The sequence below is a fragment of the Hibiscus syriacus genome, unplaced genomic scaffold, assembly GCF_006381635.1.
Source record: "Hibiscus syriacus cultivar Baekdansim isolate YM2019G1 unplaced genomic scaffold, ASM638163v2 tig00111005_pilon, whole genome shotgun sequence".
Lineage (NCBI taxonomy): Eukaryota > Viridiplantae > Streptophyta > Magnoliopsida > Malvales > Malvaceae > Hibiscus > Hibiscus syriacus.
Genome location: NW_024062949.1, coordinates 22,417 through 35,119, shown reverse-complemented (window position 1 = coordinate 35,119; position 12,703 = coordinate 22,417). Strand labels below are relative to the sequence as shown.

Genomic DNA, 12,703 nt, shown 5'->3' with positions numbered 1-12,703 from the left:
GAATAATGTCAGTTTTTTACGTTTAGCTTAGAATAGTGTCAGTTTTTTATTAAGCTAAGGTGATTACAAAGTAGTATATGTTATAAATATTCTCAACTATTTGACAAAGAACATTCAATCACCCTACTACAGTCACTGGTGATCTAACCTGTGACCTCTAGGAACAACAATGATTCCTTCAATCATTTAAGATAAATTGATTCATGCAAATATACATACATATTTTTGCATGTCCTGCATATAAATTTCTTCATTTTTCTCCTTCATTTAAAGCCAAAAAAAGTTGTTAATAATAAAGTTAAATTCAACAATTTTTTTTTTAAATTTTAAGGGTCTAATAATTAAAATTATTATTTAAACCGAGTTGAATAACCTTCAATGTTTATTGAAACATGTGAGTTTCGTGATAATGTGATACCATGGTCGAAGGAATACCGAGACAGTGGCATTCTCTGAAAATTTCAAATTTTCAGTTATATAAAATTTTTATATCTTATATTGATGGTTCAATCTTATGCTTCTTAAATTTTATAATTTCGAATTTCTTAAATTTTTAACATAATTAACGGATATAAAACTATGCATTCGTGTATATTATTGGAATGTTGTCTGTGTATAGATGCCATGAAATGTATGAGGATTTTATGTATGAAGATTTGATAATATGCAGTAATAATGTTATCTTATGATATATATATATATATATATAAATATAATCATCCATATATGTATTATTATGAAATTCATGGTAAGGAAAACTTTAGCACATGCAAAAGAGAAAATTTTACACGGGCCCTGGATTCTCTCTTTCTTTAGAGGTCATTCAAAGGAGTCCTTAAAAAGAAAACTCTGTTAACTCCCTCTTCATAGTGTACAGTTATAGGTCAACTCTCACCACAACTCAGAGAATTTTACGAAAGAAAAACACGAGGATCGAAGCGTATCCGACCGGAGAGGGAGGGAGAGAGAGAGAGAGAGAGAGATGACTTCTCATTTTATCAGGCAAATACAATCTTCTTATGCAGGAGTCAATGATGAAACTATGTCATGAACTCCATTGAACAGGTATGGTGAGAAAATAAGTTGTCATCGCCTTTCGGAATCTTTTCTTGTATTGTTTCGGAGAAATGATTGTTGGGGATGCATTCTTCGGGCCACCTAGTATCCCTGATGCCTTAACCCATGTCTCCAAGTGCTTGTCCCACGTATATTGTCGCATGAAGTCGATAATTCCCAAAACCAGCTCTTTGCACTCCGCGTCCACCCCGACAAGTAACGAATAGTCCATGACATCGACCGACTGAAACGCACAGTTCATCAGATAAGTATATGAAAGATGAGAAATCATTTTTTTATGAGTTCTAATGGTGAAAGCAAAACTTACTGCCAGAAAAGACGTATCGTTCCAAATAGCTCTCTCGAGATTTCTCTTTGCCTTGCTTCCGAGAAAAATGGGCTCGGTTCGCAGTGTTTCTAACAGATTAATATCTAGCAGTACTTTTTTGCCCCTGCTGTATCCGGATTGTACCGTGATCTTATCGAACCCTTAAGGTCATAAACCCTTGAGATACTTCTGTAAAACAGGTTCTCCATCACTATAGGATCCATTTTGGTTTCTTTGCCACTTTTCAGGTGTTTTACCGATACCTGTCATCAAGCCAACCACAGAATTATAACTCCATATATTAGATCCTCCATGCCTGGACCGTATGCACAGAAACAAATGCTTTTAAAAGGTTAAACACGATGACGAAGACAAACCTGATAAATGCCGAGAATTTTTGCGAGGCAAGTAGGTCTTCCCGAGCTAAGAGAATCTGTCAAATACTTGAAGTATTTCAGAGCAAATTCATCAAATGACTCTAACTCTGTCTTTTGGACTTGTTTTGTAATGAATCTCTCGTCCAATGTTTTAGCGAAATACACACTGCTCTTTCCCCCTTGTGCACTCCATTTCTTACTGCGGCTCAAGGAACGCAAAAAAACCACTTCATCAGGGCAACATTTTCCTCTAAGAGAATCGAACTGTTTTGCATAATAACAAGTCACTGAGAACTTCACTTTGCCGCCAGCAGCGGAAGAATCACACGTAAAAGAAACCGTTAAATGTGGAGACCTTTTCGCATCGGTAGACATGGCACCCGCAGATGACGAATATAATCCAGGTCAAGAGAGCCAAATGACTGCCAGGGTGAAAAGCTGGAAGCAGAAGAATCTTCTCTGCTCTTGTCACTAAAACTCAAGCCTCCAATTTCATTGAACTTATCAGTAACCCACTCATCATATTCTTCGGAACTGAGAGCATTTGATATTATACTAGCAGGATCATTGTCGTAAACAGCAATAACAATATCACTATGACCCCTCTGGGAAAGTAGTAGCCGAGCCCCTTCAGCCACATGAGATGCAGAGGTGATTAAAGTGGATGCGGAACTGAGTGACAAATTCGACTTTTGTGCCTCCAGAGGCACTGTATGAGAGTTAGTCCTTGTTACATTAGAAACCGGATCTCTAATCATACTTCTGTAATCTCCAGAAGCATGGAAAGATTTAAGCATTGATAAATGTGTCGAAGGCAGGTGCAATCCTTTCTGAATTCTTTCTTGGAATCTCAATGCAGAATCAAAAGAATGAAGCCTCCTAGGAGATGCTACCTTACTCAAAAGAAGATTATTGATTTTACTTGTTTGCATGATCAAAGAAGGTTGGATCGCATCTGCTTGAAATGCTTCCAGAGGCTGAACTTTCCATGTAAGTAGATCAGTACCTGTCCAAGCAGAATCTATCCGTTCCAATATAGCAGATGCAGGAGATGTGATGTTTCCATCTGACTGCATATCCTCCTCTATCTTCTGATCATACACTGTCAAGTCATTTTCTTTTGTCACAACAGATTCCAAGTTTAAAAGAAAAGAGTTCTTCTCCAATTTTATGTAAGTTTTAGTAGGCTCCTGTGAATCCGGGGATCTGTAGGCATTTTGTTCATGAGCACCAAGTTTCCCATCATTTGAATGATCCACTTCAACTTCGACAGTGTAACCTTCCAAAGAATGAAGTTGCTGATACCAAGCATACAAACTGATTAGTAGTGAACGCCTAAGGCGGTTCAGTTCCAGGATGTCCACGGCTGCAATACCCGGTTGTGAAGTCTCCATAATAGCTGGTTGCAGCAAACTCTATAACAAAACCAAATAAATACATAAATAAAACAATGTTTAATTTACCTTTCAAATAGCACAGTTCATAGATAACCGATAATTTTTTTTTCAAATACATATTACCAAGTAATATTCAAGGTCATATCGGTTAACTAATATTCAGTGTTCTTACGTTGTAATTATTTAACTCCTGTTGCATCTGTTCTCTCAATTCCATGATGTGATTCTGTAAATCACTTGCAGAATCGATCTTCTGTTCAATGCTGTCAAGCACATCGGATACCTCCGAATACAGCATTTCCATTTTGACCATTAGCTACAAGAGACAGACTAGTCGGTAATTTCATAACATAATGATTCTAAAGGTTCAAGAGGGAAGATAAATAATAAACCTCAGCTGCCTCTTTTCTAGTCCACTCCTGCTGAATGTTTCCACCAAATTCAAGTGTTGATGGGGGCACACATACCAAAAGGATATCGATCGGAGAATAGCGGAAGAAGGCAGCCATGTTGCCGAATATGTCAAATGATACTCTACTGTAAACATCATACTTTTAACTGTCAAAAATGATACAAGGTTTAAGCATTTACCCGTAGAAACGAAGGCAGCCCCTCTGCAATGAATGACCACATGTGGCAACACGATTAGCAGTCGCGTGATTTGAAAAACTAAGCTCCAAAAACTTCCCGAAAGAAAGTCCCCAGGCAGCATCAGACATGACTACTCTACGAGTTGCTGGTGGAACCCCGTTTATATGATCACACTTTAGGCACCGGTGCCACATCCATATCTTCCCATCTCGTTCACCAGGCAGCTTAAGAGAGGAAAGGCGTCTTACATTGATTGTCAGGTTTCCTTGCTGGCGGGTGTAACAAATGACATGGGCTTCAACTGGCTCATTACATGAACGGCAGCACGATGCCTGCAAAGAAAACCTATTAAATTAAACTACCGAAGCATAAACCAGTTATTTCAGATGAAGACAAGCAAAATCTGAAGTGAGTTTACTTGATCAAACAAGTCATCATGAAGATATCTTCCCAGTGGTTTACCAAAAGAACTGTAAAACTTTATTCGCAAGAGCCGAGCACGTTCGCAAACAGTTCCTTTCAGCACACACCGGCTTGAAAACGAAACCAATATACTCTGGTGTGTCTCGGTGGCTGAAAAGTATTCGCTGGAGGCTTCATCTTCATCAATTTTTTCAGATTTTACCAATTCTTGAATCTCATGAAGACCACTCACTTCTTCAGCCATGTTTTCTTGCAATTCAGATTGTGGAAAATCTCTAATATCACTGGGAAACATAGTGGACAGCTTTGAATCCTTGAACAGTTCTGGATCCATATCCGAACCCGCACCAGGGGACAAATCATCATCGTGTGAATCAAGAATAGAACCTTTAGATGAAAAAAAATGACTTTGACCGCATTTCTCAGGCAATGATTCCAGTCCTCCTTGCGCCGGATTAAGACTCAAATGACAGCTGATTTATTCAAAATCGTAGTTTAGTTTTTCTTTCATTTTAGTATTTAAAAAACTTAGCAAACTGTTACAATTTGACACTTTTTATGGGTAAATTACTTTATTTATCACTTAATTATTTTTTTACTCTTATTTTGATCATTAAAATTTAATTTTTTTAATTTAATTACTTAACTTTCTAATTACTCCTAATTTAGTCACTCTAACTTTCAAATTTATTTTTATTTTAATTATATATTAATAAAAAAATCATGTCGTAAAATATTATTAATAAAATAAATTAGAGTGATTAAAACATGAACAATTTGAAAATTGAGTAGTTAAATTGAAAAATTTTAAACTTTAATGACCAAAATAGCAGTGAGAAGATAGTTAAGTGATGAATGTTGTAATTTACACATAAAAAATGTCACTCATAAAAGTTTCATTAAGTTTTTAACGACGGAGTACTAAAATAAAACAAAAACTAAATTTTAGTTATGATTTTAAAAATATTAAAAGTTTAGGTACTAAAACATATCAAAACTAATATTTTAGATACTAAATAACATAGTTTACCCAATTCACATTGATACTAAAACAGTTAACTTGGTTTTTGCATATGAAAATACAATAAATCATTAACTAACTAAACCAATTCACATTGATATTTTCTTGGTTGTCCTTCTGGTTTCAAAGTTTTTTCTTACTTAATTCGGATCGATCCGCATCGCACACCTGACTTTAGTGGAAGAGTCTTCTAGTAAGGATTTTTTGCATATACAAGAAATCGAACTCGAAACCTTACTTAAGCTATATCAAGTTGCTTACCACTTGAACCAACTCCTATAGATTAATTCACGTTGATATTTTAATATGCAATAAACCAAGTTAACTGTTTGTAAGGAAAAACAAAATAAAAGCACAAAAAAAGAAAGATACTGTCGTACTTTGTAAGTACAAATAATTTTAATAAATTATACATAGCTCCTCAAACCTTTGAGTCTGTTCAAAAAGACCCCTCCGATGACGGTTGTTGGCATATCTCACTTTATGTTTGAAGTAAAAAAAAAGGTTTAGTTAACTTTGTAGAATGGTATACTTCAAAGAGTTGAAAAACCAAAGAAGAAACCATAGTTTTTCAAAGATGGAAGCTTTCACTTTGTGTCTAAATTGGCTGCTATTGCAGTATTCAACTACGACTTCCACTTTAAATTTACACAATTAATTTAGGGTAAAGTAACTTGGAGGACATCGGATTATATTTAATGATCATTTTAGTCACTAAAATTTTAAAAATTATATAATGATCATCAAATAGTATCCCAGTGAGTGATTATTTTATGTCAGCTCGATATATTTAATGATAATTTTTTAATATTTTAATAAATTTATCGATCAAAACTATCATTTGATTATAATTAAATAATGGCTTCAATATAAAATAAGTGCCTAAATTATATCGTTTTTCAGGAATAGGTACCTAAAATATTTTTTGACTCATCTCAGTGCCTAACGTTATAAATATTACCTGTTCGGGCTGTCAACAACATTAATTTCTCTCGTTAAGTGACACGTGTCATAATCTAGTGATTTTGAAATTTATGTTTTACAAAAAATATTTAAAATATTATTATATTTATAAAAAAAATTAATTTATCTTAAATTATAAAAAAAACACAATCCATAAAATTCCCAAATCCTAACATTAAACCGCCGCTACCGCCCTTTCCGATAACAACCACCATCACCGATGTAGTCCTTACCATCATCTTAGTCATACGCCGCAGTAGTTGTCGTCGATTGGTCTTCAAAATCGTACAGGATCACGATTTTCAGCCCAAGTTTTGTGGTGTATAAAACGTCGATTTGTCATCGATCAGCCATGATTTCATAGGGGTTTTGGTCGTCGGGGGAGGTGAGGTCGGGTGGAGCTTCGTCGATGACAAAGGGCAATGATTGTAACTTAACGGGGAAATTAACACCGTTGACGGCCCGGACACCTAAAGTGGTAACGTTCGGAACTTTAGACACCGAGATGAATAAAAAAATACTTTCGATACCTATTCATGAAAAACAACACGATTTAGGCACTTAGTTTATATTTAAGCCTTAAATAATCAATATTGCAATTAACCCTAATTTTTTTCAAAGGAAAAAAAATTATATAGTCCATTCTTCAAACATACTAAAAAAACCAGACACTGGAAATCAATCATATAAAACAATAGCCGTACGGCGTTGAAATCCAGCCACTGTCTCTTGCTGTTCTCATTATATATGTGTGTGTATATATATATATATATTGTAATACAACAACATTAGCAGATGAAGCTGAAAACGTTTAGTTTTTTTGAAGAAATGCCAAGAACAATGGGGTGTGCGAAGCTTTTGGTGGTTATTTTTCTTGTGTTAATGGCGGAGGCTTCCATCGGAGGATGCATCAGACCAGGCGGCGGCGGCGGTAAAGATTTAAAGCAGTTGTTTAGCGGTCAGCTTCCTAGAGGACCAGTGCCTCCTTCAGGGCCCTCTTTTTGCCATAACAAGCTCAGACCAGACAAATACACCCAGTTCTCGTATGGAAGTGATTATGTGAATTGCCCATGATTATCACAGATTTCTCTTTATTTGTTTCACCATCTTCTTCCTTTCTGTTCTCTGAAACACGAGTGGAGTACATACTTCGTGCTGTAGTTTCATGATCTTCACTTGATCAATTCTTTTGTCCGAAAATCGTTTGTTCATTTATGTTTCTTTAGCCATATTATTAATACCTAATTAGCAGAAATAGGCTTCCCAATAAAGAATGCTTTGATTACTTTGTAATTTGTATATTACAACGACTTCGTCAATAAAGTTTAGTTGGTATTAAGTTTCAGTTCACACACTCCTCACCAAGGGTATCATCACATAATCTCTTGTTACAAAATTAACGGTGGGTGATCAATTTATTAATTTTAAAGTCGGAGGATTATTCTATAATGTTTTATAGTTGGTGGCTCAATAATCAGACATATATTTTAAGTGACACATTATAAAATCATGTTAAGTGACACGTGTTAAAATCATATAATTTTAAAAAATTTATTTTCTTAAAAATATTTCCTATTTTCTTCTCCAACCCGCGTCTCACCCCATCTCTCCCTCGCCTACTTCCATGGCTTTGTCATGGCCAAATGGGCAAAGACCAAACGGCCGATTTTCACAGTCGGTTATACAGATGATTACCATGATCAATGAATTTAAGAGATTGAATATTTGAAATTTTAGGGATTATGGACTGAAATTTGGAGATTTGGAAATTTTAGGTTTTGAGATGATAGTTAAAGTTGTAACTGGTCAATGGGTGGTTGACGATGTATAGGTGGCCAGTCGTCGGCGAAGGGATAACCGGTGGTTGGAGAAAATGGAGATTTTTTTGAAAATTAAATATTTTTAAGTTTTTTAAAATAAAATTTTAAAATTACTATATTGTGACATATGTTCCTTAACGAGTTTTTTAACAATCGTTAAAATCGATGAATCTAAAATGACAATATTTATAACGTTAGAATAATTTAAGTGTCTATTCGTAAAAAATAATGTAATTTGAACACTTATTTTAATATATTGAAAAAAAATACGAGTTTATAACAGTTTTGCATCTCAAAATAAGCCTGTCCAATCCATATTTCCCATCGTGGGCTCGTGGCCTCACCTGCAATTACCAGTCCACGCTTTTGACTGAACACTCACCGATATGAAGATCGGCTCTTTAGATCGCAAAGCTGAAGTGACACAACGCTCCTCCACCGGTGAGACAGACGGCATCCTCTAACTTGAAGACGACGAGAAGCCCACTCATTACCCATCAAAACATCAGTTACGGACGGCCGCTTCAAAGCTTAAGACCGCTACTGTTCCTCTGCAGGTATCGTTTCTCAATAAAAGCTTGTTTTCAGTCTTTTCTCTACTTACTGTTTCGAAGGCCTAAAATGTGATCGGTGATGGGTTTCTTGTAGAATTCACGTTTGCATTTTTTCTTTTTTGCTCAAATTTAGTTATGAACCCAAGGTTGTGGAATCGGTGCTTACCCATTTGCTATGGAACGAGAATGAATAAGTTAATAATGCTGAAATTTGATACTGATTTGGTTACATCTGTGGGTGGATTGCAAACTTGAAGTTAAGGGCGTATTTGTTTAAGTATTTGATGCACAGAAGATGGTGCTACCCGGATATATCACATTGAATGTGAGCTTTTATGATGTCTGATTGAATGTGAGCTTTTATGATGTCTGAAACTATACCATTTAGATTGTCATTCCCGGTGCCCTGATTTCTTGTTTGAATCTTAACGGTGCTCACTGAATTCCAGTTCTTCGAACGTCCTTGTTCATCGTATTTTCGTGTTTCGATTTAAGTTTCCTACAGAAGTAATTGTTTGAGCTTATGCCTGTGAACAATGGCAAAGGGGTTCTCACTGTAAAATCTGGCTGTGTCTGTTTGTTGTAGAGATTTGTTTTCAGGAACAAGTTAACTCTGTTTTGAGCGTCGAAACTATCCGATAGCCTATCTTTGTGGTTGATTCCGTATATTAGTGCCTTGATGCATTAACATGTTATAGCTGTTGATCATTTCTGTAATCCGATTGTGGATTTAGAGTCTGCCTGAATTCTCATTTCTTAGTTGTAAAATATGAACTATATCGAATTGGACAATTTGTAAGCTTTCTGTGACCACCGAGAACCGCCGATGATTAACATTGCTTTATTTGATAAGGTTTTGGCCGGAGCAGCTGACGTTGAATTTTTGAACTACTAAGATTGTTGCCAACTGCAGACTTCAGGCATTCTTTAGGGAGTGCATCTTTTGAACTACAAAGAGATCTGCATTTGGAATAAGAGAAGGAAGGAAAGACCTAATCCGAGCATGTTCTTTGTCTTGTATGCAGGTGAAGTGCGAGAAAGGACCAAAACTGTTAACAACAAAAGGTTTAGCCGTTTCACGAAGAAATATGATGCGATGCTTAACTGCCGGAGCTTTCCGTCTTACTTTTTTCCAGAAACCCGCCGAAGCTCATATGAGCAGACTCGAAATGAGGATAAAGATCTAGGAGATGCTTAATGAGCTTAGGGGGAAGGCTGGGGTAGCTAAGCTAGAAACTGAGAATAATGGGATTAAGGAATCTCCAAGGGAACCGACACCAAAGGAACAAGTCTCCGACTTTGCCACCTCCGGAAGGCGCAGCTGGACCGTAAGTGCAACATGGCTTCTCCTAACAATGCTTCGCTGTATTCTGGATAGAAAGTTGGTCGGAGTTCGTAACTTGAGACAAGTGAAATTATCGTTCATTACATTAAGAGAAAGCAGAGTGATGAATTGAAGACCTGATCTTCCTGGAAAATGAATTTGTCTGTGTAGCATTTACTAGACCAGAATATTGATGTAAATTATCAAATCTATATATACAAGGGATGCTAAAAGTGTAAATAAAGATGGAAAATACAAAGACCAAAACTACATTAATTGGTTTTCTTGTCCAAATTTTTGATAAGTTGTTTCATCTGGAACCTCCAAAACAAGAAATAAGCCAAACCGAACCCTAACAGAACATATATCCAAACATGTTCGTCCTCATTTTCTTTCTCGGACCTCACCTCCACGATCTGAAACTTGTCTCTCTCTCTTCCTGTTATGCCCTCCATCAAATGTCCATATAACACATATGCCCTCCCTTCTTCACCCACCGCAACGGAGGTCGCGAACCCTTCTTCGTCGAGGTCAGTTTTGTCGAACACCACGCCCTCCGACCAACTGTCGTCGCTCTTCAAAAACCAAAGCTTCTGTGCGGAGACGACCAAAACGACACCGTCCCTCCTCATCGCGATCCCATCGGGCATCACCAGATCCCGGTTCAACAGAACGACCCTGGCTTTCCCGTCGTCCGCATCGACCTTAAACATCTTGCCCGTATTGGATTGCACCACCAATAGATATCCCTTGCTGACGTAGGTGATTCCGTTGAGGCCGCAATCGTTGAACGGATGGTTTTCCTCCATGATGTTGGGGTAACGGGTGAATGCCGGGGATTTGGAGAAGATCGACGCCTCTCCGTCTTCGGCGACTTTCCAGATGAAGTTTCCGATCGAATTGGTGACGTAAGCGTTTCCCTTGAAGTCAACGGCTACGTCGTTGGCGGCATCACGTCCGCGAGGGGTGGAGGAGACGGGGAAATCGGGGTCGGAGGGTAGGATGGAGAGGAAGAGCCGGCGGCGGGTGCGGAGGTCGTAGGCGGCTAGGGCGTTGAATGGGGGGAGAGGGGAAACGGAGTGTAGGCAAGCCAGGAGGCGTTTCTTGGTGTAATCCACAGTCAGGCCTAGAACGGTGACGTTTTCAGGGAGGCTGGGGTCGGAGATCAGGGTCTCGACGACGCCTGCATCGGAAACGGAGAGGATCGTGCGGTGGTTTAGAGATCCGACGACGAAGTGCTGGGCTGATGGGTCCCAAGCCATGCCTTCTGGGTAGAGGTTGGACCATCGGAAATCGATGACGTGGGGTTTTCCGGCGATGGCAAGGCCAGTAAAAATGGTGATAATTAAGAACAAAAGGCTGACTTTGATTGCAGACATTATGGGTCGAAATATGTTCTTTCTTTTTTTTTTTCTGTGCGGGGATAATAAGGAAGAGTTTTCAAAGAAATCGATCAGTTTAATATTTTATTTTGTAATTTAATTTCTTGTCAAAAAGGTTTTCTTATTCAAACTCTTGAAGGATTAAATTAAATATTTAAATTTAATGCTAACTCAATAATTACTTTAATTAAATCTCTTAATTGTTATAAGTATTTACTCAAATTTTACAAGTTTTGATTCTATTCAATTTAATAGAGTTTGATTTTTGAAAAATAATTTTAAGTTGAGTTAGATTAGAGTTTAAGATGAAAAAAATACTCCATTCATAAAATGTGAGAATAATAGTATAATTAATTTTAGCATAAATTACGTGATTAATACTTAAATTATCAGTTTTGATCAGTTTTAGTATTTAAATTTTCAATTTTTCAAAATTATACCTAAAGTTTAGTTTTTGTTTTATTTTGGTACCCCGTGTTAGTAATGCTCAATCCAACATAGAGTGAGAAATACATTGAGATTGTGTATTTAAGGTTTTCATTATCCACTCCCTTGTTGAGTGATAGAGAACAAGGGGCTTCTCGTGCATCGTCGCCGCCGCTATCCGTCTGTCTCGTCTCGTGCTCGTGGTCAAGCCAATGTCATCATCGAAAAGCTACCCAATTCATGGTTCAACTACCACAACTTTATCAAGCATAAGAAGAGAGATATTTCACTTGAGGAACTGATGACCCACGTGAAAATCGAGGAGGTTAATCGTCTAAAGGATAAGGTTATAAGTTTCTTTAGTAATATGTCTTTTAAATCTAATTTGGTTGAATTTGGTGGTGCCTTAGGGTTTAAGTTCAAAAAGACCCTGAAATGAGGAAATTCAAACAAAAAGATGAAACCTCATAAGGGCGCCAATTTCAAGAAACTGGGAAAGGCCAAAGCTGATAGAAAGAGGCTCAAATGCTATGTTTTCTCTATAACACCCCCAACCCGTATCCGACCCGGATACGAGTCCGAAGTGTCACATTGACTTTTCAAACATTTATTCGTATAAAATAGTGAGTAATTTAAAAAAAAACTTTTATAACATTTAACTTATTCAAAACGTTTACAAATATATATCAGAGTTCATACAATTTATATCTTTAGACTACATGCCAACTACACTCTATATACAGTACATATATTTTCTGATCTGACATTTGGTAAGGAGAACTGACCTGTCTTGCCCCGCATTACTCTTTACTCTTCTCGAAACATACGTGTGAAACAATCACACGCTAAGTCGTTGACTTAGTGAGGCATATAAAACATATAATATTTCATATAACATAAAGTATACATAAACATATACCATCATTATCATTAAGAAACACACATAACATCATATGGTTCATGTAACACATTTCAAACCACTTACCTTTAATAACCATTTATAAACCCATCGTATACATATCACCTTCAGTATGCTTGTTT

At 36.9% G+C, this 12,703-nt stretch overlaps 1 protein-coding gene and 1 pseudogene across 1 annotated transcript; both read right to left on the bottom strand.

The window, feature by feature from the left end:
• Window positions 1-810: 810 nt before the first annotated feature.
• LOC120149499 lies at window positions 811-6,392 on the bottom strand (annotated as a pseudogene).
• A 3,710-nt stretch (window positions 6,393-10,102) lies between these two features.
• LOC120149454 lies at window positions 10,103-11,263 on the bottom strand. The gene has a single exon (XM_039162229.1). It carries the CDS (start codon window positions 11,231-11,233, stop codon window positions 10,127-10,129), a length of 1,107 nt encoding a protein of 368 aa, XP_039018160.1. The 5' UTR covers window positions 11,234-11,263; the 3' UTR covers window positions 10,103-10,126.
• Between the last annotated feature and the right edge of the window lie 1,440 nt (window positions 11,264-12,703).